Below are 27562 nucleotides of genomic sequence, written 5' to 3' on the forward strand. Positions count from 1 at the left end.
ATGTGACTTTGAAGACACGGCTCAGTACCGGGCCTCAGCGATGAATGTTCAGGGAGAGCTCTCGGCATATGCCTCTGTTGTGGTGAAGAGTAGGTTTGCCCTTGCTTTGTTCAAAGTGGATTTAAAACTCCTTCCTATGCTAAAGAGTCAGGCAATCACAAAGCAGCTCGCGTGTTCTCTTTTCTTCTCTAGGATATAAGGGGGAATTGGATGAGACTCACTTCCGTGCTGGAGCGTCCATGCCTCTCAGCTGTAAGTTTAACAGCACATTTGCTACATGTCACCTGTATGTAAGATGTAGCACAGTAATGCTCCAATTCCAAACAATATTCTGAAGCCTTGAGTTTAGGGAAGCAACATGATTTTTAAAATGATGAAATAAATTCACAATGCCTATGATATATTAGTACTTGCCAGGATGGATATAATACTATCCAGCCATGGTTAGTTTGTTTTTAAATTCTTTGGTTACTATTCTGTTTCCAAGTTTGTTTTTTTCTTTGTATTTTAAAAGTAGCCTGTGTATGTTTGTTAAACTGATCGTATGCTCAGAATGAAAAGGACAGTCCAGCCCTCACTTACTCTCTACACATTAAATCATGAATGGTGGTTCGGAAAATACTTAACACTAATACTTTCTTCTGGCTTCATCTTCCACTTAACTGGCTAGTTTGCCATCTGTAGATTACCTAATCCTCGACTTCATGAATGGCTAGTTTGCTGTCTGTTTATTACCTATTCCTTGACTTCATGAATGGCTCCTAACTTCAAAGTTACAATCCCTGGTATCAATCCCGTGGATGGAAAGGATCTTTTCCCATCACATCAGTAATTCTGAAATCATGGCGTCGCTCTCAGAGTCCCCATGATTGGCCTGATTTATCATTTCCCAGTTCTCTGACCTTATCCTGCTCATTCCCGTGGCCAAATTTCTCCCCTTTTCTTCTTCTCTTTCAAGCCAGGTTCTGAAAGCCCAGCCTGACTCTGTTTCTCCCAGAGTGTCTTCCGATTGCCTCCTGACTTAGTGCGTCTGTTCCTAACATATGAAACACAAACACCTCTGTAAGCCGTAGGTCGATGAACGTGCATCGCTGGATTCCAGTAAAGCCATAAATATGGACACTGAAATTTGGATTTCCTATGACTTTTCACACATCATAAATATTAGATTTTTATCTTTTTCAACTATCAAAAAAATCTAAAAATAAAACCCATTCTTAATGATACCAAACAGGAAGCAGTCTGGATTTGGCTCACAGGTTTCCCCAGACACTGCCATTTCCCCCAGATGGAAAACATGTGTGATACAGGCCTACAGAAAGTGACAGTGGACTGCTTTGTCTCCTGGTTGGTAGAACTGACTTCCCACTGAATACCAAGGCACTCTCTTGATGGTCCAGCTCAATCCCACATATGGAGAAGTTAGAGCCTGTGTGCATTTCCATTTGGGTTTGGGACCTTGGGGCTGATAAAGAACTTCCTTATAATTCTCCTCTGTCCCCCAGGGCAGCTCTGGAATCACCTAGCCTCTGAAGGTTTTGCAGGATCTGAGCCAGTCAAATCTCTTGGGTTTCACTGGAATATTATCACATAGAAATTAGGCAGACTGGAGATGTTCTTCAAAGAGAAGCTATTTCCTCATTGACTAATGGTTACCTGGCAACACACAAGTTCAATGTATTGGTTGAAAACCAAAGTTCTAGAAAGTTCTATGGGTGAATATGGGCAGACATTTAGCCTTACTCTGGAGTCACACACAACAGTTTCTTCTGTGGAGAACATAATGATACTTACCTAATAGAATCATTATGGGCTTATCTGAACTGACAGCTATTAGAATATCTGACAAAACTGAACTCAACAGAGGATAAGTTGTATTTTCAAGATAATATTTCAAGGCCTTGGGAAAAGAGACAAAACATAACAAGAAAGGACTCAAGAACTAGGCTTTGGCAGTTATGGGCTTGTGAAGTCATGGCATTAGCTGTCTATTACCTTCATGAGTTTCTATAATCAGAATGAGTTTTACTATCAGGTTGTTAAAGGAAGAGACTATGTGCCCCGTATGAAGTGCCTGGTATATTAGGTAACCTGTCGATATGTGGCCATTTCTGTCCTAACCCAGAAGAGTTGACAGGATGTAGACATTTGCTCAATCTATAAATACTTCTAAGAATAATCTTTGAGAAGTTGTATTATTTTAAACTTTTAGTATTTTCCTATTGATGTTTCTTATAATATTTTATATAGTTCATAAAAAAAATGAAGTAACTTTCTGAAAAGCATATGAGTAATTAATAGGACTGTTTTATCCCAAGGGTGTAAGCAGTAGGATTTATCTCAAAATCTAAAATTAAAAAGCCCCTATATTATAGCTAAGAAAGTCTAGGCTAAATGTTGTTTTAGTTTAGATTTAAGACATTACATGTGACCGTTTACATTGTGTTCCTATAATAATAATATGGACATTTAGCTTATATGATCAGTGATGTAAGAGTTTTTACGCATATGATGTATGCATACATGTATTTCTTATGTACAACTTGATTTTGCCCACATAATTTGGTCTATTTTTTTGCTGCTGCTTTCTGCCCATGCTTATTAAAAATTGTGCATCCCTTTGGAGAGACATATCACTGGTATTTGTTTCTGTTGTGCCCAGTTGCTGTGACCCCTTATGGTTATGCATCCAAGTTTGAGATCCACTTTGATGACAAGTTTGATGTGTCTTTTGGGAGAGAAGGAGAGACGATGAGTCTGGGCTGTCGTGTAGTCATCACTCCTGAAATTAAACACTTCCAGCCGGAGGTCCAGTGGTATAGAAATGGTAAGTCTTTCGACTGAGTCCTTACTTTGCTTCTTAATGAAACAAGCATGTGGGCCAGTTGCAGATCTGCTTCCCAGGGCCTGTAAGCTGAAGACAACACTCTGCTGTACTAAGTTTTTAACATACATTTTAAAACACACACACACACACACACACACACACACACACACACACACACACATATATATATATATAATGTTTATTCCCTAAGACAGGGTCTCACTGTGTAGCTCTGACTGTCCTGAAACTCTCACTATGTAGAGCGGGCTGCCTTCAAACTCAGAGATATGACTGCCTCTGCCTCCCCAGTATTGGGATTAAAGGTCTGAGCCAACATGCCCAGCTAAAATATATTTCTGAAGGTAATATTTACTTGTCACCAAGTAATATGTATAATAAATTACCAAAAACCTGTATGTTTACTTTGTAAGCTAGGATACTTGATAAAGTATTTTTCCTTATAGATATCATTTATAAGAGTTGTGTAAAACTTTAAAAACATATATAACCTCGTGAAATAAGTCCTAATATTATTAATTAATCAGCAGAGTAAATTTTCAGAAGCAATTCAGACAGTAGTAATTTTTTTTCTTTTTTTGGTTTTATGAGACAGGGTTTCTTTGTGTAGCCCTGGCTGTCCTGGCACTTGCTCTGTAGACTAGGCTGGCCTTGAACTCAGAGATCCACTTGCATCTGTCTCCTGAGTGCTGAGATTAAAGGCATGCACCACCACTGCTGACTGGTAATCTTATGCTAATATGATAGTCTCTTCATAACTTAAAAGTTTATAGTAAATATATTCTTCATACAAAATATGTAAACTAGTACAAAAATGGACACAAAATAAATAAAAATTATCCTGTTTGCTGGGGAATGTAAATGTTGCCATCACACAGGACTGCTCTGGAAGGCTACCTGAGCTGAGTTCAATGCTATGTAGCCATTGGCTTGACATTCATATCATTTTATTTTTTAAAAAAAATTTAATTTAATTTTATGTGTATGGATGTTTTGTCTAGATATATGTTTGTGCATTATGTGTATGCCCTGACAGAGGAGGCCATTAGGTCCCCCAGAACTGGAGTTACACATGGTTGTAAGCCACCATGTGGTTGTTGGGAATTGAACTCAAGTCCTCAGGCAAAGCGGCTAGTGTTCTTAACCACTGAGCCATCTCTCAAGCCCCTCATTTTATCTGTAAACTTACATTTTATATGTGAAGCCCTATGGGACTACAGAGCGTGCACAGAACAGAGAAGACAGGCCGAGTGGTAATATAGATAATCATAGGCTCGGGTTAGTGGTGGGCCATGGGCAATATGCCCTCTAAGCTGAGGGCCTGACCATCAGGTGTACATGTGAACACCTGGGGCAATCTGGGGCCCCTAAGGTTCCAACATGCTGGTTGGGACCATGACCTGACCCAATTGGAATTAGCAAGGTCATGGTCCCAGCAGCAGCAGCGAAGTGGTGACCATGGCTGTGGCCCCAGACAGAACAGACTCTACAGGAAATAATAGGGGGACCCACTAGGAGGTAGTTCCCCCACCTACCCCAGAACTCATTTCTAGAGGCTGTGGGTGGAAACTAACCTCCCCTCCACACACACACACAGGGACAGGACTGAGTAGCCTGCAGCAAGCTTATCTGTGAAATACCACACATCCCAGTGAGCTCATAGACACTGAAGGAGAGCGAGTGAGGAGGTTAGTCTTCCTCAGAGTTTGGAACCTTTGGCTCTGAGTCTTAAAATGCAATTTAAAGATTGTAGCATTCAATGGAAAGATGTTTTTCATGTAAGTTTCTGAGTGGGCCAGTTATTAACAAAAGGAACAGTTGTAGAATTAGTTCTTCCTTTTGCTGAAAACATAGAGATGGAATGCATAAGCAGGAATTTTAGATTGTATATGAATCACGACTTCTAAAAGTTAAAGGACATATCAGAATAAACTTTAAAATACAATTGTATAAATTTACATTTAAAATTCAGTTCAGATAATACAAAAAATGATTGTACAATTGAGTCATTTTAGAAAAAATTCTTCCTCAACAGTCACCTATTCTAGAATATTAAGATTTATATTTATCTGTTGCACATAATTATGGCACTAAATTTTTTTTGTAGTTTCTATGACCCCTGTTATAAGTAACAGGATATTTTTAAATGAAAAGAGGCTGTTTTTGTTAGGGTTAATATTGCTGTGATGAAAAACCACAGGAAGGGTTTATTTGGCCTACACTTCCACATCACAGTATCACTGAAGAAGTTAGGCTAGGAACTCAAACAGGGTAGGAACCTGGAGGCAGAAGCTGATGCAGAGGCCATGGAGGGGTGCTGCTTTTACTGTCTTGTTCATCATGGTTTGCCCAGCCTGCTTTCTTATAGAACCCAGGACCACCAGTCCAGGGTTGGCACCACCCGCCATGGACTGGGCCCTGCCCCATCAATCACTAATTAAGAAAATGCCCTACAGCTGGATCTTATGGAGGCATTGTCTCAATTGAGGTTCCCTCCTTTCATATGACTCTAGCCCACATCAAGTTGATATAAACCAGCCAGCACAGCGGCAAAACTCAACACTTTGAACTTCTCTGCTCTTTGAACACAGAGCTTTACATTTTAATTTTGTCAGATGTTACAAATTATGTGTCTGCCATGGAGTCCCTCACTTCTGTCTAGTATTTTTCCTAATATTAAACACGCCAGAATGGCTTAAAGATCTAGAGAGTTCTAAGAGTCAAGTGACCTTCAGCGTGGACGAAAGGAGAGAGGGAGAGGGGTGGAGTGGGGAAGAGAGGGAACTAAGGAGGGTCACGTCAATGAATCTGCTTGTTTTCTACATTTCTAGGAGCACCTGTTTCTCCGTCAAAATGGGTGGAAACGCACTGGAGTGGAGACCGGGCAACGCTCACGTTCTCTCACCTCAACAAAGAAGACGAAGGCCTCTACACAATCCGTGTGCGGATGGGAGAGTATTATGAACAGTACAGCGCTTACGTCTTTGTTCGAGGTAAGACCTGGCAAAAAGCAGAACACACAGCCACACTCCAACACTGAGTCCACAGTCAGTCCGACGTGTTTTAGTAATGGTCAGAGTCGTTAAAAAGTCCTCCTGATAACCCGGAACAGGACTAGGCCGAGTACAAAATGATCCTCACAGGCACCGGCACAAAAGTAACTGGTTTCCAGACCGTGTCTGTCACTTACAAGAGGAGAATGTCTTTAATGTCACTAGGACAGTAAGTGGAGCTTCTAAATTCTCATAGTTTGGAAATCTGTCTGAGTTCATGGAAGCTGCTATGAAAGACTCAACATTATTTGGAAACTTCCTCTTTAATGAGCACCTCAGAGAGCAAACGTATTATTTCATGCCAGACTCCTTCTCATGGCTTAGATTTGATGAGGAAGGGAACACGCGTGGAACTTGGTTCTCACACTAACTGCAGCTGTTGGTTTTATGCCTTCTTTTCCCACTAGTGTCTTGAACAGGCCGGGTATGTTCAGCGACGTGTTGCTCTCCATGGGATCCTAGCACTTTCAACCTGTGCTCTATGTTTTTTCATGTAATAGGCATGTACAGCCTCAGGAGACACAGAATAGTCTCAAGGAAACAAAGTGTATTCTACTCACAGGTCTCAGAAGCAGGAGGCTCCTCAGGGCCACGTGGGAAAGCACCAGGGTCAATGGCTCCAGAGGCCAAAGGTCAGGAACTTGGGAGAACTTGGACTGTGGCCTTCACTGGAGTTGTCTGGAAAGGGAAAGGTGTAGGTGTGGTGGTTAGATTGACTTTGGGGGGCTCTGAGCTGTGGAGGTCCTCTATACATACCTAGTTAAGGGTAGAGGGCAGGTAGGGGTGTGGGAGGCTGATTGAGAATGTTCCTCCTGGGTAGTGTGAACCAGGTAGAGGAGACTCACTTGCAGGATGCTTGTGTGCATGTCCAAGCCCTCCTGTGGAGAGAGGTTGTCCTCTCTCAGCTTCAGATAGCCTGGGAAGGAGCAGCCTCTCTGCAGCCAGAAAGAGTAGAGGACATCAAAATGCACAGACAATTAAAAGTATAAACAATATAGATGATTTACTAATTGTTATCTCTTATGTACTAAATAGAAAAATTGACTCATAGGCATTTTGATGTAGATGGAATTGTAGATGCCATCCAGATGTCTTAACAATAAGATCAAAGACTCCCACTAGCTCTGTAATTAGAACCTTGTATCAATATAATTGATTTATTCTGGCTGGGTGATGGTGTCACATGCCTTTAATCCCAGCACTCGGGAGGCAGAGCCAGGCAGATCTCTGTGAGTTCGAGGCCAGCCTGGTCTACAGAGCGAGATCCAGGACAGGCACCAAAACTACACAGAGAAACCCTGTCTCAAAAAAAAAAAAATTGATTTCTTCTGAAATCTCATGTCTTTTATAAATTTTAAAGCATTGTTCTTACTGGATTCAGGAGACAGCTCAGTTGGTAAACTGCTGGCCGGGTAAGCACAAGGACCTGAGTTCAGATCCCCAGCACCCGGGTGATGGCTCCCACCTGTATGTCCAGTGCTGGGGAGACATAATAAGAGGGTCTGTGGGGTGTCTGCCCAGCCAGTCTTGCTGAATTTGCTGGCTCCACGTTCAGTTAGAGACCTTGTCTCAAAAAGTAGGGTGGAGATTGACCAAGGAAGATGCCCAACATCAGCCTCTGGTCTACACATGCATCAGCACACACCTGCCACATGCATACAATACACACATCAGCACACACCTGCCACAAGCATACAATACATGCATCAGCATACATTTGCACACATGCATATAATACACACACACACACAGTCAGTACACACCTGCACACATGCATACAATACACACACATACCTGCACACATGCATACAACATGTGCACACACACACACACACACACACACACACACACACACACACACCCCACAAAATTTAATTTAAAAAAAGCATTGCATTGTTCTTACAAGGGGCCTCAGAAGGGCCCACAAACCATGACAGTGGTTTAGGACACACGTCTTCTGATGCCTCAGCTAAGATTTTGATTAGGGTGCTGGCTAGCTGCAGAAATGAGATAACCACTGAGCTTTCACTTGTCAGTCCATGATGGTTCCTCACTTCCTGGCCTTTGCTCTAAGTCCGTCACTTCAGAGGTTGGATGGTGGCCCTGTTGGCTCTGCTCAGGATGATCATGCAGTATCCCGGGTCCCCCTACTTCATACTGTTGTCCCAGGAGCTGGGGGTGGGGCTGCTCACATCTCTTCTGTTTGGTGAACAAACGTTTTGTATATTCTGTGTACAACACTCACCAAGGACGGCCCACATGTTCCTGGCAACACTTAGTGGTCACAACACCAAGCGGAAGCAGGAAGAATGCGTTCCAGGGACACGTAATACTCTGTCATACCCATGTTGAACAATAACCAAAGATCACTAGATTTGGTCACGAACCAGCAACTGATGAAAGATGTATGAACATCTGTAACATCTGGGAAATATGTCAGTGTCTTCGCCACAGAAGCATTGTGGGTAAAGTCAGGTATTGCTGAGGGAATGGAGGAGGCAACCTTCATAAAGGTTGCTATGGAAACAGGCTTGCTGAGACTCATCAGCAAGTTAGGTTAGCCAAACAACCTGAATCAGCTTGGCTAGGTAGTGGCTGAATATGCCAAGTCTTCCTTCCCTCTTCGCGTCTTATCTCAACCAACCGGAGACTATCTCTAGTTAGCAAAACAACCGCAGAGGCAGAGACGAGATCCTTGGTGGCCTTGCTTTGGGAACTGGGCCTGGCTGGGTTGCTCTGCACTTCTCATGCCCCACCACAGCTATGTCCCTGCCAGGTTTGGACAAGACTACGCATGACTGGCTGCAGATGCAGAGAAGGGGCCAACGTTTAAATTTTACACACCAGTTTTCATACTCCACAAATTAAGGAAATGGAAAGATGCTAAAATTTATCAGATGTTAATATGAAGGATTGAGTAGCTAACTGGGGTGGGGGGAGAGTTCAGCAATTATACTGTGAACTTGACAACTTTTAGAAAAGTTTATTTTTTATATTACTACTACTATTGCCCTGTTGTAAAGCTCAGAGACTTGTATGTGCAGAGCAAACCCTCTGCCACTCAGCTTCATCCTTTACTTTATTGATTTGAAATGATGTATTTCAGAATCTTGAAAACATCTTTACTTAGGTATAAACACACTCAAAGTTCTCCCACGTTAACTGCACACTTGAACGTTTGTAAATATACTTGCAGAGTTAACAGTCACCACCATAACTTCCTTCTCCAATATTTCCATCACTCTGAGCTTCCCCAAGTCACTCCCATGCCCAGTCATGGCTTTTGCAGCCACAATTTACTTTCCATGTCTACAAGTTTTCTTTCAGGATGTCTTTGCACCTCAGTGTTCTTCTGAGTCTGCCTTCCTTCACTCAGCGTTTTGAGGTTCACTTATGTCATCATACATACGGTAGCCTGTCCCTTTTTGTTGCTAGATTAGTATTCCAATGTGTAGACGTGCCTCATGCTGTCTGTACATCCACTAGTTAATGGGTGACAGGATTGTCCCTACCGTGTAGTGTTTTTAAGAGTGCTAGCACTATCAATATTCATGTTCATATTTATGGGACAGTTTTTTCATTTCTCTTCAATATATACACCCACATGCTGAATTGTTGGGTCATACTACACATTCATATTTAACTTTTTCGGAACCACAAAGCATTTCAAATGATATCTTTATGTGTTTTTAAACTTTTCCCATGGTGGTGTGAAAAGCCACTAAAAGGCACTCTTCTGGGGTTCTGGTATTTTGACTGCTTACAGAGTAGCTTCTATATCAGCACCTTCATGTAAAAGACCATATTCTGTAGAAACATTGCAGAGCTGAGCACATTCGGACAGGTTTTTATTACACAGATAATATGTATATTGTAAAATATAGATGTTGTAAACAAACAATAAAAAGAGAAGAGCCACTAATAAGTTATCAGAAATACTTAAGGTCAACACTTGTTACATACCCTGTTCTACCTTAATCCCTCCCTACACAAGTGCACACACACACACACACACACACATCATAAAGTTATAGATGATGAGACAGAAACATCATGCAAATGGCATGCAGGTACATGGAGAAAATATTATTAGTAACGAAAGCATCCTAAATAGCAGACAGGTGATGCTTTATCTACCGAACCGAAAAGATAACAAGATTTTAAAACTCCCTTGTGGGGGCTGGGGAAATAGCTCAGTGCCTGCTGCATACACATTAATCCCCCAACACCCATGTGAAAGCCAGGTGCAGCAGGAGACTTCTATAACCTAAGCATTGGAGGGCCTTGGGCTTGGGGCTGGGGCAGAGGCAGAGACAGGTGGACCCCTGAAACTGTAGCTTCAGAGACAGGTGGACCCCTGAAAGCCGGTCTAGCTGACTCCATAGACTCCTGATTTAGTGGGACACTATCTCCAAAAGCAATATGGAGAGCAACTGAGGAAGACACCACTCCTTGAATTCTGGTCTCCATACATGTGTGCACATATGCGTGCCTACCCATACACGTGCACACACCCATACATACATACAACACACATAATAAAAACAATTCTACCAGGGTAGGGAAATACAGGAACAGGTTCTCCTGTGACCATGAATTGCTTCAGAGTTTCTGAGGGTGTTGTGCAACTATGTATTTAAAGTACACCATCCAACTTCTCCAGCTCTAGGACAAAGTGGACAAGGTGAAGACAAATATTACAGAAAACTGGAGAAATCCAGATGTTCACTGATAATGAGAAAGTAAAATAAAATGTCTTTTTACATAGGTATATTTTAATAAGGAGGCAGAAATATATGTGAATAAATATAAAAAGTTCATGCTCCACACAAACAGCAAAATACTACATAGCAATGAAAACTAATGATATATACCTATACTTATTGAAATATATCAAGAAAAAAGCAGTTTTCATGAAGACCATGACCCAGATTATTTAAAAAATAATCATATTTAGCCATGTGGTCACAGATGACTGTAACCCTTGAACATGAGGGATGAAGCAGCAAGATCACCATGAGTTCAGGGCCAGCCTGGGCTACATAGTGAGTTCCAAGCCTGGGCTACAAATAGTAATATTCATTATCATTTTTGTTAGATGTGTTGGCACACACCTATAATCCTAGCATTTACCAGACCAAGGCAGGAGAATTTTCAATTCTAGGCCAGCCTAAGCTATATATTAAGACACATCTAAAAAAAAATTCTCCTTTATTTATAAGTATAAAAATAAAACAAATCTAGAAAGGCTTAGGCCAATATGTCAATAGTCATTATTTTGAGTTACAGAGTTAAAGGAGATTTTAACCTTCTTGATTATCATTTATTTTATAATCATGTGCTACCTTTATAATAAATATAAACAAAAAGATAACATTTTGAAAAAGGTTATTACTTGCCTATGTCTGAGGCCAAACTATAACAAGTAGCAGGCTAATCTTTGACTCAGTTTATCAGCCTACAAAAAGTTCAGCTATTTGGAGGTTGGGAGAGAGAAGGATAGACGCTCAGAAGAAGTAAATGTTGGCTGGGTGGGCACTGGGGCCAGATCAGGACAGCATCAGCTGCTGGAAACCAGACATGAGTGAGAACACTCCACAGTTGTGTTGCTGACATTCCGAGCATACTTGGCTCCCCACAGCGTATTGCACCTTCTTGAGAACAAGAACAATACTTATTTTTAACTTTTGTGTTAGTACTGTTTTAGTTAGGGTTTCTATTGCTGTGATGAAACACCATGACCCAAAGCAATGTGGAGTTTATTTCATCTTACAACTTACAGAGCCATCGCTGAGGGAAGCTGAGCCCAGAATATGAAGGGAGAAGCTGATGCAGAGCCATGGAGGGGTGCTGCTTACTGGCTTGCTCTCTATGGTCTGCTCAGCCCGCTTTCTTATAGAACCCAGGACCACCAGTCCAGAGATGGCACCACCCACAATGGGCGGGGCCTCCCTTTAAATCACCCATTAAGAAAATGCCTGGCAGACTTGCCTGCTGGCCAATATAGTAGAGGCATTTTTTCAAATGATAGTCCTTCTTCCCAAATGACTCCAGCTTGTATCAAGCTGACATAAAACTAGCCAGACACGTACCTAGAAGTGTATTAAATGAACTTAGGGAAACAACTTTGACACAATACCCACACCCAAGTTTAGTAAGAGTCCAAGATAATACAGGAAGACATTGATTATTTATGAAGTAAAATCCCCAGAGAGTGAGCCCCCCCCCCCATTTCACAGGCACAGCTAAATTAGTGGTTGTTCTTGTGGTATTTTGAATTAAGAACCACTAAAGTGAACCCTTTGCTTTTCTGGGACAGCAAATGCCAGTCAGCTGGGGCTGGAGAATCAGCTATGATTAAGAAGAGACCAGTATCATTGAGGCAGAATTTTCTGGGAAGTGTTTCCTCAGGGTCAGCACATAGAGGTTGTGGTCTAGAGGTGGCGATGAGTAGATGAATGAATGAATGAATGAATGAATGAATGCATGCATGAGTGAATGCCTAAATAACTAAATAGATCATCAAGTACACCCCCTGAATGACATCTTGCAAACTGTGTTACAAAAATGCTGACCGTGCTGGGTGCACATCTTTAATCCCAGCACTCGGGAGGCAGAGGCAAGAGGATCTCTGTGAGTTCGAGGCCAGCCTGGGCTACAGAGTGAGTTTCAGGAAAGGCACAAAGCTACACAGAGAAACCCTGTCTCAGAAAAAAAAAAAAAAAAGTACTGATTTTGGCTCTCTGGACAGCTGTTGTCTTCCATGGTCTGTTACAGTGTGTCCCTGCTTTGTGACACACACCAAACACAGGGGCTGTTCAGCTAACTAGACTCTGCTCTGTCAACATGGGAATTGCTCCATCAGTGCGTGGAGTCATCGGCCTTTGACACAAGGGTGTGTCTGTGTTGTTGCCAGCTGTCCCCCCTCGAGGGTGGCGCCTCTTCTGGTACCTGCGCACATCAGCATCAGCATCAGCTCTTGCTCTGCTCTTCCTTCGTCAGGAACATCACTGTCCCTACCCTGCTCACAAAACCCGTGAGGAGAGAGACATGCTTGCAGGAAAGCACTGGTTTTCTGTTGCATAGCATGCGAGGATTCTAAATTCAGCCTTGGCCATTTGATTTGTTGGTGCCATTCTCCTTTAGCGGGTCTGCAGAAGACATTTACCCAGAGAACATTCACAAGTAATGCAGACCTATTAACACTAAACCCAGAGATCTACAAATGTTTCTGCCATCATCTAAAGGACCTTTGTAACTCACGAGAGTTGCAGGAGTATAGATCATAGGAAAAGATTGTTTGTTCAGTTGGCAGGGGTGTTTTCTCCTGGGTAAGTGGCTCCCATGTGTCCCAGGCTCTCCTAACTAATTCTGTTCACATGCTAGGATGAACTGGCAGTGTGGGCCCTTCCCCCAGACTTACCGCTGGCTTTGATCATTCTCACTTAAAGGGTTACTGATGGTATATTTTTATTTCCTTTCCTTCTGGAAGTTCTGGGGAGTTAGGGAGGGCTCACAGTCTGGGGAACTTACTTTATAAACAGTCAGTGTCCTGTTTCCTGTCTTATCACAGACTTTTACTAAACTCAAATGTGGGCTTTTTCCCTACGTATCTTCAGTTCTGGAACAGTCATCACATGTGTTGATTTTTGTTTGTTTTTGGTTTTGGTCTTCTGTTTGCCAGGCTCTCTTACAGGATTTAGGTTAGTTGACAGTGTCAGATGTTTCATCCCATGGTAGGCTGGCCCCATATTCCAGGGCCTGTGGTGAGACTCATGTGTGGTAGAGCAGGTAGAACAGACCTGCTCAACTTGTGTCAGCTCAGAAGAAGGGGTGGTAGCAAGAAGGAGCCAGGGCAAGACAAACCTTTTGAACATGTGTCCACTGACCTCCTTCATCCATCGAATCCCTACCTTCCACGGTCCACCACTCACCAATCATCTATTCAGTTGTTAATCACTGGGCTAAACCATTGATTAGGCCAGAGCTGTCATCATCCAATGGTCTTGGAAACACATTCACAGACAACTCAGATGCGCTTCAGCAATCTCATCCGTGTCTCTCAATCCAATCAAATAGACCATCACATTTGATCGTAGCAGATGTTTTCTTCTTCAAAGGGCAACGCCCACTTAATGGTGGTCAGAGCTCCATGGTTTTTATTCTTGTGTGTGCGTTCAGGTAACACGAGGGAATGTCTGTCCCTTTGGGAGCCTGTCAGAGATTTGGTACCATTGCCCAACCAATGTCTTAAGAACAGACTTTCTGGCACGAGCCACCTGTTTGACATTTCCTTATTAATATTTTTAGAATACTCTGGGAAGCAAGGGTGAGGAGACAAAATCCATGGGTTCTTTTCAGAGCCCTTTTTACTATCTAACATAATGTTCTTCCCGCAAAAGTGAAAAGCACACCCTGTTATATTGATAAACAAATTATAAGATCTGAAGCTTGCTCTATGAAGCCAAATATGTAGCTACGGCGATCTGTAGGAAATGTGTGCACCATGACCTCAGTCTGCCAAGCTGGCAGAGCCTGGAGGAGCCATTAACAGGATCCCTTGTCTCCACAGACGCTGATGCAGAGATCGAAGGAGCCCCCGCAGCACCCTTGGATGTGGTGTCTTTGGATGCTAACAAAGATTACATCATAATCTCTTGGAAGCAGCCCGCTGTGGATGGAGGGAGCCCTATCCTTGGATACTTTATTGATAAGTTAGTGCTGGGCCTAACATCAGTCCGAGTTCTGCTGTGGATGGGCAGACGCGTACTTGATTTTTCCCATTATTTCTAAGTGAAATGCTTTCTCTTCTGGTTTTTGCCTCCTCTCCCTGTCTTAGTACATATTAATACCTACTTATTTACATAAATTCTTTGAATTTGACAACCAACTCATGCCACTAACTTGGCAAGAGAGTAAGGACTTTGGAAACCTAACAGCAAAGGCCAATGTTGAAGTGAAAGAGCTGATATTCAATGTACTCAGCATCAATATCCCTAGTATGACGGTTATTTAAGAGTACCGACTTTAGGAGCACAAATGAATTCCTTATACCATATGATGTGGTTTCCAGTTATCTATATTATATAAGAAATAGTAACAAAAATTCAGTGTTAGGCTACACTCTTACCTATGAGTCCTTGCTGATTACAGTCTTCAGAACTTACGGATCCTGAGATTTGTGGATTTTACACATTCGTATCTACTAGGTTTGGGTAATACAAGCAACGCATTCAGATTATTGGCCCAAGTTTGTGATTCCCTGACTTAGTTTCTCTTCTAATAGTTGCCCCAATTCTTTTTGCTTTTGTGTGTGGAAACCATCAGAGGCAGATGATCTATGTCAGCGTATTACTTGTAACTCAGACTCGTAACAGTAAGTGAAAGCGTGCCCCGTGTGCTCAGTACCTTCCAGAGAGGTGCTTGTAATCAGTTCATAGTGTTGAACTGTAGACATGACGTGGACGGAAGCTCCGCTTACTTCTGATGAATGTGGAGGATTACAGAAGCTCCTCCTTCCCTACTGTCAGCTCTGTTTTGTTGTCTCTGACAAACAGCCAAGGGGGTTGCAAACTTTACGGAGGTTACAGGCAGTCAGCGCACGCTGTTCTTCTCTGGCCTTGGTCTTTACGGGGAAGCACACCATGGCTAATATTTACCATCTGCTCTGACACTGTTCTAAACGACAGGCCTTGCTATTACAAGTAAGAAAGAGCTGGCCCAAGCCACGTGCCAGCAAGGAAACATTACCTCACCTAAGGTCACATGGATAGGAAGTTCAGAGCTAGAGTTCAGATATCAGCTTGACTGTAGGTCAGTGCTCTTCTGCTCCAACATGCTATAGAAGCTTCTAGAGAAGACATCCTTCACCTTTTTCCCCCTGCACACATGAAGGTTAAGAAGCATGTTCTAATGTGGCAGTGTCTGAATAGGGAAGTGGGAGAGTCCAGACAGAACCATGGGAGATAGGTCTAGGACAACTGCTGTAGTCCCTCAGCTTTCTGCCGCCATCCCCCCCCCCCCCCCACACACACACACAAACAGCAACTCCAGAAACTCTACAGAGCAGAGATGTAGGAAAGTGGATAGAAGACTTGAACTGCAGATACATTTGATAGGACTTTACATAATGTTGAAGAAAACGATCATCATCCATATCAAAGAATGGAAAATGAGAGCGAAGAAGGGAACACAGGCCCCTGTCTGTATTTTATATGGCTCCTGGAATTGCCCTCCCATGAGAACTGTTTGAAAATTATACATTTTGAACATAATGCCGTACAGGGGGTGCATTTCAAACTAAAAGCCTTGTGTACTATTGGTAAAAAACAAGGAATTGCTTTATCATAATGCTGCACAATTCACTCCAACAATGAATCTAAAGCTGTGTTGACTGGTAGCCTCATATGAACTATCATGTTTGTCTCTTGAGCAGCTCCCTGACTCTGTTATTGGGTGCCAGGAACTACATTAGCAGGCAATTAGAAATAAGTTTCCAAGCACTTCATTTCCCCACGGGAATCACCAGCCTCACTGTTAAAGAAACAAGCATGGCTGGGCATGGCAGGCAGTCCCAGCACTTAGGAGGTAGAGACATGAGGGTCATGAATTCAAAACCAGCTTGGGCTACATAGCAAGACCTTGGAGAGAGACCAGAGGATGAAGAAAGAAAAGAAACAAATATATTACAATAACCTCCTGACCCTTGAACCCACACAAGACACAGAGATCATCAAGTCAGAAAACAGCAAGCTGTTTCCCAAACTGCAGTACAAACAGTTTTCTGTTCTGTTCTGTTCTGTTCGTTTGCTTTAGTTTTTGGAGACAGTCTCCCTGTATAGCCTAGACTAGCCTCAAGGTCATGATCCTCCGCCTCAGACTCCCAAATCCTGGGGTTACAGGTGTGCACCACCATTCCCAGCTGCAGTTATCTTTTAATTCTGCTTTTAAAAGAAAATGTCTAAAGAAGTTGGCAAAGAAATCACCAGCAGTGGAATTAAAGGTGTCAGTAGGGAGATGAGTGAGGGATCCCCTAAGCCTCTCTATAAAGATTCTGGAGAGATGGCCCCATGGTTAAAGCACTGGCTGCTTTTCCAGAGGACCCGGGTTCAAGTCCCCGCACCCACATGGCAGCTCACAACTGTCTGTAACTCCAGTTACAAGCGATCCAACAACGTCTACTGTCCTTGGCAGTTACCAGGCACACAAGAGGTACACAGACATACGTGTGGGCAAATCACCCATACACATTAAAAAATAAAACAAAAAAGATTCTGGATACCTGCACAACTTTCTTACCCCCATCTCTAACCCCTCTTTTTGACACACAAGACCCCTCAGCTGCTTGTTCAGGGAAGGGCAGAGGATTCATTCTTCCTATAAAAAAGACAAGTTGCTGGCAGATAAGATGTCTTAGTGAATAAAGGTGGATGCCCATATAACCCCACATGATAGAAGAGAAACATCTTCAAGTTGTCCTTTTACTTCCTCTCTCTCTCTCTCTCTCTCTCTCTCTCTCTCTCTCTCTCTCTCTCTCCCTTTCTCTCTCTCTCAGAACTGGAATTTTTAAAAGAAAGAAATTAAAGGACACATTGAACTTGAGTGGAACGAAGTGAAGTCTAAACCTAAGAAGCCATGCAGGCGCTGAGTGTTTTGACACAGGGAAGGTCTGCAGGTGGATTTGTGCCTTGGCCACACTCAGTGTAACTTGTGCTAACCCCTCTTTCCCTCAGGTGTGAGGTGGGCACAGACAGCTGGTCTCAATGTAACGACACACCCGTGAAGTTTGCTCGGTTTCCAGTCACTGGTTTGATAGAAGGTCGTTCCTACATATTCCGAGTTCGAGCTGTGAATAAAACTGGAATAGGCCTGCCGTCTCGAGTTTCTGAGCCCGTGGCTGCCCTGGATCCAGCTGAGAAAGCTAGACTTAAAAGTAAGCCCTCTTCATGTCTCTGCGTCACGATGAGCCTTTAAAAAATACTGTGATAGTTTTGTTTTTTTTTGTTTTGTTTTGTTTTTTTTGTTTTTTGGTTTTTCGAGACAGGGTTTCTCTGTGTAGCTTTGCGCCCTTCCTGGAGCTCACGGTAGCCCAGGCTGGCCTCGAACTCACAGATCCGCCTGCCTCTGCCTCCCAAGTGCTGGGATTAAAGGCGTGCGCCACCAACGGGGCTGGAGAGATGGCTCAGCGGTTAAGAGCACTGGCTGTTCTTCCAGAGGTCCTGAGTTCAATTCCCAGCAACCACATGGTGGCTCACAGCCATCCGTAATAAGATCTGGTGCCCTCTTCTGGCCTGCAGGTATACATGCAGGCAGAACATTGTATACATAGTAAATAAATAAATAAATCTTAAAAAAAAAAAAATACTGTGATAGGTGTCACCGCAAGCAGTTCCTCCTGTGTCCACTAGAGGGAGGCAAACATACAGCATCTCTTTGTGGTCAGAAAATCCTGTGGTTCGGATGAGTCCAAGAACATAAAAAATATTTGCTTTTGATTCATTTTTTAAAGCTTTTTAAAAACGTCATTTTATTTTATCTTTTAAAAAATTACTCAGAAAAGTGTATCTTGCTAATCTGTGTTCTAAATATTAGGTATGGAATGAAATATGGGAACAAATAGTCCAAAGACCATTTTTTAATTCGCATTATTAGTGTATTCCAAATATAACTGCATTGATGGTTCAAAGTGAATTTCTTGACCCTGGAGTCTCTGTCCAAGCATTACTATCCATCCCTGTGAGCTTCTCCATGTTGATTAAGAAACAAATTTACATCTGATCCAAATTTGGGGTTCCATGTAGGTAATATAAAAAAAATCTTCAGTGGTCCAGATGGTTCAGCAGGTGAAGGTACCTGCTGCCCAGCCTGCCCATCTGAGTTCAGTGCCCAGGACCCATATGATGGAAGGAGGGTGCTGACTCCTGTAACTTTCCTCTGACCTTGATATGTACTCTGTGGTTATATGCAGTCACATGTACCCACACATACACATACAGAGACTCGCGGGCGTTCACACCCACCCACCCACCCTCACGCACAATTAAAATATAATCTAAAAAATCTTTAAAATAATAATCATTTCATCTATTTGTCTTCCGAGCCTGAATGTCAAAGCCTTGGTACATAATTATACCTTAAATGGGAACCTGTATGGCATCCCCAAAACAAGGGACCATAAAATGACATCATAAGAAGTCCTAGACAGTAACATGTCTGTCCCAGTAGCCCTCATCCACACATTAGGCCAGCAGTTGTTAGCCGAGGGAATATCATGTAGGATGCGTACAGATAGCCCTTGTCTCTGCCAGTGGTATTATTTAATCCAAAAACCTTCCAGATGCTGTCAAATACCCTTGGGAATAGGAGATAACTCATATGGAGGATTACAGGTCCATTCCGCATTTACAGTTTTATTATTTACCCCAGTTACTTTTCATGTCATCACAACCCCCCAAGGAAAATAGTCTCGCATTCAGACTCCCCTCCCTGTTAAATTAGTCAGTTCCATCTCATTCTTCTACTCCTGTTTTATGAATTCCAGTAAAAACCAGATTTTTGTGAATGAGAAACACATTGTCTTCTTTGCTACCTTCCTGTTTCCTACAGACACAGATGAAAAGTGCCCCAAGTAAAGCAAGATTGAACCATTTTTTCTTTCCTAAACAATCTATCATATCTGTCTGTCTGTCTGTCTGTCTGTCTCTCTCTCTGCCTGCCTACCTACCTACCTACCTAACTATCTATTTATATGAGTGTGTGTGTGTGTGTGTGTGTGTGTGTGTGTGTGTGTGTATGGGTATATGTGTATGTGTATATGGGTATATATATATATATGTGTGTGTGTATGTGTGTGTGTGTGTGTATGAGTATATGTGTGTGTATGTGTATATGGGTATATGTGTGTGTATGTGGGCATGCATGCCACAGTGCTCATATGGAAGCCAGAGGACAACCAAGTATCAGTAGTTGGTGTCTCCTTCTACTACGTGGGTCCCAGTTCTCAAACTCATGTCACCAGACTTGGCAGCAGGCACCTTCACCTGCAGACCCATCTCTCACACCCACCATTCTCTTTTTCGTGCTTTCAGAGCCACAGGATGGAGTTTTTAAATTACACCTTTCTTGCCAGGCAGTGGTGGCACACGCCTTTAATCCCAGCACTCGGGAGGCAGAGGCAGGCGGATCTCTGTGAGTTTAAGGCCAGCCTGGTCTACAGAGTAAGTTCCAGGAAAGGTGCAAAGCTACACAGAGAAACCCTGTCTCAAAAAAACAAACAAACAAAACAAAAAACACCTTTCTCTTCCATCTTCCTTACTTGTGATCTAAGCTGACTTCCCACGGACAGCACTTTTCAGAACACAACAGGAAAGATTTGGCCCCATTCAGCTCTCCCGCCTTATCTGCCTCTGGTCTCCTCTGACCTTTGTGATAACACATAGAGAACTACTGGGCTTATGACTGTCCTCGATGTTTCTCCCAAACATGTGTTGTCTCTGAAGAAGGCCTGGGAAAGCCTATGTGTTTGGGGGGTTGTGTACTGAGCAGTTACATGATCACAGGCTACTCACTTATCTTGTATAAGTAGAACTACAGAAAATTCAACTCAGTCCAGGGAGACTCTAGATTCTGGCAGGGGCCATGCTTCCCCTAGCACCATAGACATGCTGACAAAGATGCATTAGGACGACATGCAAGAGGACTAGAACCTGTTTGACTAACTCAGCCAGTGTATTGGTCTACCAAAGAGTCAAAAGCACATTTGTGACCATGCAGCTTTTACACTTGTCCTGTCTAGGTCGTCCTTCAGCACCCTGGACTGGACAGATCATTGTCACTGAAGAGGAACCCACAGGTAAAAACTCTACCTCTCCAGATGCCACTGCGGATGTTTTGCTGTGCAATTTAGCTTTGCTTGTGAAAACATACGTGTTATTGTTTGTGAAGCTTTGGAAAGGGATGGTAGCTGAAATAACTCATCAGAGACTCACGTGTGGGGGTGGTGGAGCTGAGGATTGAGCCTGGGACCTTCTGCAGGCCAAGGACATACTTCACCCTTTGAGCTGTTCCTCCAGGCCCCAAAGACATACTGTGGTACAGTTGTCATAGGATGAACGGTGCACATGTGTGTGCAATGTGACACCATGGCCATGATCAAAACAGCAAACACGCCCACCACGTCTGAGACCCAGTCATGTTCTGCCAGTGGTTGCTCCTTTCACCCCTCCCCCATCTCCAGGTCATCTCCGGCCTGCTTTCTGACACTACAGTTTGTATTGTCCACGTTTTACAGAAACGAATCACAATTCATCCATGCCCCGCTAAAGTTTCTGTAAGCCAGATGTGTCTGTGTGGATGTGTGCATTCACTTCTCTAGGGTGGACACTAGGAGTGGAATAGATGGGCTCTGGGATACGTGACTGTTTCATTTGCAAAGGGGTTGCTGTTTTTCCGGAAATGATTGTTCCACTTTACATTCCCACCAGTACTGTGTGAGAACTCCACAAGAGACCCCTGGTCCCCTAGTCCTTGGTAGGAGCAGTCTTTCTAAGTTAGCCTTTCTAGCCTGCTTGTTGTGATGTTTCTGCCTTTTTGATTCGTATTCTCCTAATATCGAAAATCTTTCCATGTCCCATCGCTGTGTCAGTTGGCATTTGCTGTTGTTAAATCCGAGTGTTTCGCCTTTCTTTTTTTCCCCCCTTGAAATGGCATTTGCTCTTGCATTTGAGTCAGTGACCTACTCTAGATTAATGTTTTCTGGATTGTTTGGGGGACCCCAGTGTGTATTGTGACTTGAGTGTGGCTGTCGTTGTTTGGAACTGTCTATTGAAATGTGGATCTTTCCCTGTGGAATTGGCCTTGGCACCACAGTCAAATCCCACTGAGCACACACCTGTGGATCTACTTCTAGAATCTCCGACAGCCAGTTTTATTTGCTCTACATCAGTATCGCTCTGCCATGATTGCTATGGCTTTTATGGTCTTCCTCTGTTCCTAAGTCTGACTACAGTATAAGTCAGGGAGTCTGAGCTCTCTCATCTTGTGCCACTGTTCTCCAGAGTTGTAACTATCCTAGTTCTTTGTCTTTTCATGTCAATTTGAATCAGCTTATCAGTTTCTGCCAAGCTGCTGAGCCTAAGATGACATTTAACAACATTGCGTTCTTTAGTTTGTGAAAAAGCAAATGCCACCTTTTACTTAGGTAATCAGTGTAGTAATTTCTGTTTATGAGTCTTGCACATTTTTGTCAGATTTATCCTTATTTTATATGTCTGATATTTTAAAATCCATTGTTTTGCATTTTAATGTTTTTATGCTAGTGTATAGAAATGCAATTATCACTTACATATTGACCTTATATCCTGAAACCTTGCTAATTTGTTAATTCTCAAAATAATTTGAGATTTTTGTTTATTTGGTTTTTTTTTTGTTTTTTTTTTTTCAAGACAGGGTTTCTCTGTGTAGTTTTGGTGCCTGTCCTGGATCTCGCTATGTAGACCAGGCTGGCCTCGAACTCACAGAGATCCGCCTGGCTCTGCCTCCCAAGTGCTGGGATTAAAGGCGTGGGCCACCACCACCCTGGCTGAGAATTTTCAATTGAAGATTCTTGGGGTTTTAATTGTGCCATCTGTGAATAAAGATGAATTCTTTGCTAGAACCTCTAGTACAAGGTACAATAGGAGCACTGAGAAGGAACCGTGAGATCAAACATCTCAGGGGAAAAGCGCTTAGACATTTGCCACAAATCTAATATTACTGTGGAGATAGTGTGTGTGTGTGTGTGTGTGTGTGTGTGTGTGCGCGCACACGCATGCGTGCATGTCTATGTGTGTGTGTGGTTCATGCATGTTTGCATGTGTGTAGGTGCACATATGTGCACATGTATGTGGAGAGTTCACAGCGAGTGTCTCCCTTGATTGCTCTTTACTTTGTTTAATGAGGCAGGGTCTCATTGGACCCAAAGCTCACCGATTCCGACTAGTGCAGCTAGCACTCTTGCCCTGGGGTCCGGTGTCTCTGTATCCCAGGTGCTGGGATTACAGGCAGCCTCAGTGCCTGCCTAGCTCTTACAAGGGTTCTGAGGTTCCAAGCTCCAGCCTAGTGCTTGCCTGACAGGCACTTTGTGCACTGAACCGTCTCCCCAGCCGCTATAGACTTCTGTTTCCTTCTAGTCCTAGGTTTTGATTTTTAAAGTATATATCAGACATGTATGGATGTTAGAGTTTGTCAAGTGTTTTTCTTGCATCTACTGAGATTTTTTATCTTTTTCCGCTAAGTTGGTAAGTTGCATTGATTTGGTTTTCAGCTAGACATCTTCACATCGAGGATCGGTGAGATGGCACAGGAGATGGCAGCAAAGCCCAGCAACCTGAGTTCAGTTCTCAGGACCCACATGGTAGAAGTAGAGAACAAATTCCCAAGGTCGTGTTTTTTGACCTTCTATGAATTGGTGAATTCCGTGCATGCCCATACCCACATACACAAACAAACAAACAACAAATAAATAAACAATAACATGAAATGCAAATGGTTAAAACACTTCAATTAAAAGTCAAAGACCAGCCTGGTATGGTAATGTACGCTTTTGCCTTTAAGCTCAGCACTTGGGAGACAGAGGTGGACAGATATCTGTGAGTTTGAGGCCAGGTTGTTCTATATAGTGAGTTCTCAGGGATATATACTTTGTCTTAAACAAAACAAAACAATCAAAAGACAAAGACTGTCCAACTGAACAGAAAAGCAGGAGATCCGACTATATGTTACTTATAAAAAGCCACAGTTTGAGCCAGGCATGGTCCCAGGGATCAAACTCAGATCATCAGGCATGGCAGCAAGTGTCTTTACCTTCTGAGCCATCTCATGGAACCTTGGGTGAGGATTGACATGACTGGATTGAAATCTATTGTCGTATTTTTATTTATTACACCAGTTCTCTTTTTCTTATTTTTTCTTTGGACTTGAACATTTTTTAATTATTCTATTTTATTTACATTATATCATTACTTATCATTCTTTGCTTTAGGGTTTAATATTTGATATTTATGATATACATCTTTTCTCAGCCCACCTTTTCCCTTCCTTAGTGCTCTGTTGTCATACATTATATTTGTGTATAGATCATAAACTGTACAATATATTATGCTGACCTCAAATAGTCATCTATCTTTCAAAGAGATTTTAAAAGCTAGAAAAAAATTTTATTTAAAAAACAATATTTAAAGATTTATTCATGCTTATTTTATGTATATGAGTGTTTTGCCTACTACATGTAAGTGCGCTTTGTGTGTGCCTGGTACCCCCAGACAGAGAGGGCACTGGATTCCCTGGAACTGGAGTTAGGTGTGGTTGTGAGCCACCGTGTGGATTCTGGGAACTAAACCCAGGTCCTCTGAAAGAGCAGCCAGTGTTCTTAACCACTGAGCCATCTCTCCAGCCCTCTGAAAAAAAGTTTTCTATATTTACTCACATTTTTATCTTTTCCTTCCTTCCTTCCTTCCTTCCTTCCTTCCTTCCTTCCTTCCTTCCTTCCTTCCTTCCGTTTCATACTTAATCTCACACTCATGAGCCGCCATGCCCTTCTTTTCTTTCTCTTTTTATGTATAGATTCCAGAATTCTATTTGATCAGATTGTCTTTCAAATGAAGCACACCTTTCAACCTTCTTTTAGTGCAGATTTTCTGGTCAATAATTGTTTTACCTTTTGTGTGCCTGAAAAGGTCTTTGTTTGACCTTCATTCTTGTAATATATCTTCACTGAATACAGAATTCTAGTTGGACAGTTTTCACTCAGTACTTTGAAGAACTTAGTCTCGCTGAGGGGCAGTGACAATGGCTTGAGCAGCCGTGGATCCGATGCCAAGTGTCTGTGGGGCGGTCTCGTGTCCCCGCAGTGTCTGTGGGGCGGTCTCGTGTCCCCGCAGTGTCTGTGGGGCGGTCTCGTGTCACAGCAGTGTCTGTGGGGCGGTCTTGTGTCACAGCAGTGTCTGTGGGGTGGTCTCGTGTCCCTGCAGTGTCTGTGGGGCGGTCTTGTGTCACAGCAGTGTCTGTGGGGTGGTCTCATGTCCCCGCAGTGTCTGTGGGGAGGTCTCGTGTCCCCGCAGTGTCTGTGAGGCGGTCTCATCTCACAGCAGTGTCTGTGGGGTGGTCTCGTGTCCCAGCAGGGTTTGTGGGGTGGTCTTGTGTCACAGCAATGTATGGAGATTTTGCAGCTCTTTAAAACACTGCATGGACCGAACAACAAGCTTTAAAAAGTTACCCCAGCACATTAGAAACAGCCAGAGTAAGGATAAATGAAAAACTGAAAGGTAATAGAAGTGACGTTTAACCTAAGAAAGCAGAGGAGCTGGTGAGAACAGCCTCTGTTGATCAGAATGTGCTCTACAAGGTAACACATGAGCACAAAGCACCGAAACTGGCCCCCGGAAAATGTTTCTGGAACATATGCCATGCTGTGATGCTCCAACTCAGAAGCAGTGAGTCCTGTAGAATAAAACAAGTCTTTGCACATTTTAACTTTAAACTTAAAACTCTGGCAAAGGTCCTAGAAATGCAGATTTTTTTCTTGAATTGGTTTGTTGAAAATGAATGAATCCAAGAGCAGCTTCATAATTTAATTTCCCATGAAGAGAGAGCTGCTGAGACCTACAGAGCTTGGTGTTAAAGGCCTTAGGGACGATGGTTCACTCTCACTCAAAATCAACCCTTCTACGATGACGTAAATGCTTACGTAGGAAGGTGTAACAGATTCTCTCCTCTTTCTTGGTCATACGTATTTGGTCTTAACAATGCCATTTGAAAAGGAAATGTCTTGACAAATTGGTGAGTTTTCTTCCCATGGGAAACACAATTACTTTAAGTAAATTACTAGATTAAACTGATGTTTAGGCATTCAAATATTAAATTGGTCAAAAACAATCAGTTTCTGACAGCCCGTCACAGAAGGTAGGGTTTCCCAGAACACTGTAGTTATTTCTGCAGCTAACAAATAATCATGTAGTTTCTTTTAGTGACATGGTATTTCTCTGTGTTTTTATAAAGACACTTTAAGTCAGTCTTCGATGGCTAGATGAATGAAATATCAAAATCACTTGGGGTCATTATAGAATAAAGACATCCTAACATTTTAAGGAAATAGCCACCATCCATGAGACTATCATGATTTTCATAGTTACCTATATTTAGATAACAATTGGATTATTTTAAGAAATGTAATAGCTGCATTCTCCTCATTTTAATCAATAAAATGTCAATAAATTCTCATGTCCCATCCCTGACAAGATTGGCAGTATCACAAAGAAGCTTGGAATCCTACCATCTCTTTAATGGAGCATTTGAAAGAGAGAGAGAAAAAACATAGACAGAGAGAAACACACAGAGAGAGAGGGGGGGAAAGGAGGGAGGGGGAGGGGGAGGGAGAGAGGGGGGGGAGAGAGAGAGAGAGAGAGAGAGAGAGAGAGAGAGAGAGAGAGAGAGAGAGAGAGTTAGTTCATTGTGCTGCAGATCTGTAGCAATAACTATTGTCACTGTGATTTTTGTTCCTGGGTCTGTAGTACATCTTTTTTCTCTGCTTGTATGATATTCTCCTTATCACTGGTTTTAGAATTTTGATTATGATGTGCATCAGTGGTTTTCTTCCTATACATTGTGCTTAGGCTCAACCTGCTTCTCGGGTCTGTGGGTTTATAGCTGTCATCTGATTGGAAGAGGTTTCACTATTGTTGCTTTAGATACTTTCTCTTTGTGTATTCCTTCCTCTCTCCTCTACTTTAGATACTTTTCTCTTTATGTATTCCTTCCTCTCTCCTCTACTTTAGATACTTTTCTCTTTATGTATTCCTTCCTCTCTCCTCTACTTTAAATACTTTTCTCTTTATGTATTCCTTCCTCTCTCCTCTACTTTAGGACTTTCAGTTATGTGCCACTTGAAGCCAGCTGGAATTGTTTCTCAGCTCACTGGTGCTGTGTCCTCTCAGTCCTCATCCTCTTGAATGTGTGGCATGTCTATCACCATGGTTTATATTTGTAGCCACTTGCGTGTCCTTGTCTACAAATTATTGCTTTGCAAGTCACAGATGATACTGATTTTGTCCCCTGGGGCATTTCTGGGTTTGTTACTAATGATTAATTCTCTCCCCGTCAATATAGGCTTTATTTTCTTGCTTTCATACACACTTTTTTTTTCTTTTCATTAATACCAGATATTTTGAGTTTATATTGCTGGATGCTGGATATTTTTAAATTTGTAGAAATGCCTTTGAGCATTGTTTTGAGGAAACAAATCTCCAAAGTGGCAGGGAATTCAACTGTTGTGGAGGGGATGGAAGGAGGGGAGGAGGGAAAAGAGAGGAAGGGAGGGAGACATTTTCTAATGAAATGTCGTGATTGTGAGGTAGATCCAGTGAATACCGTGTGACTCCCACACTTTTGACCTTGACCCAGAAATCAACCCCAACATCTCATGGCCCCCTCTAGACTTCAGATTGCACTTTGTATGCTTTGGAACCAAGCACACACTACCTTGCACAGTTTAATTTCTCCCTTCATCAGTTCAGCTATTAATCATATAAAGACAAGTCCAGTCCCAGGTCCCCTCGGTCTGTCTGTATGCTAATAACATCCAAATAATCGAAGGAATGATTTATTGTTATTATTATTTTTTAGAGAAGAG

The 27562-nt window shown here is 42.5% G+C and overlaps 1 protein-coding gene and 1 long non-coding RNA gene across 4 annotated transcripts in view; one reads left to right on the forward strand and one right to left on the reverse strand.

Annotated features, from left to right (window-relative positions):
• Myom1 (myomesin 1) overlaps nucleotides 1–27562 on the forward strand; it is a 124048-nt gene that overhangs the window by 30832 nt on the left and 65654 nt on the right. For both annotated transcript variants that reach the window (XM_059277910.1, XM_059277911.1), the window contains exons 7-13: nucleotides 1–89; nucleotides 193–252; nucleotides 2663–2827; nucleotides 5677–5838; nucleotides 14471–14612; nucleotides 17631–17830; nucleotides 20693–20749. In XM_059277910.1, coding sequence (XP_059133893.1) covers nucleotides 1–89; nucleotides 193–252; nucleotides 2663–2827; nucleotides 5677–5838; nucleotides 14471–14612; nucleotides 17631–17830; nucleotides 20693–20749 — 875 coding nt within the window. The remainder of the gene's footprint in view (nucleotides 90–192; nucleotides 253–2662; nucleotides 2828–5676; nucleotides 5839–14470; nucleotides 14613–17630; nucleotides 17831–20692; nucleotides 20750–27562) is intronic.
• Nucleotides 2508–8157, reverse strand: LOC131923052 (uncharacterized). Of its 2 annotated transcripts, none has more exons than XR_009382491.1 (4): nucleotides 8144–8157; nucleotides 6655–6833; nucleotides 6459–6576; nucleotides 2508–2914 (listed from the first exon to the last, which is right to left on the reverse strand). It is a non-coding gene; the product is annotated as an uncharacterized LOC131923052 (long non-coding RNA). The 2 variants fall into 2 exon arrangements; XR_009382490.1 differs by lacking the exon at nucleotides 8144–8157 and adding an exon at nucleotides 7953–8136.

The sequence above is a fragment of the Peromyscus eremicus genome, chromosome 13, assembly GCF_949786415.1.
Source record: "Peromyscus eremicus chromosome 13, PerEre_H2_v1, whole genome shotgun sequence".
Classification (NCBI taxonomy): domain Eukaryota; kingdom Metazoa; phylum Chordata; class Mammalia; order Rodentia; family Cricetidae; genus Peromyscus; species Peromyscus eremicus.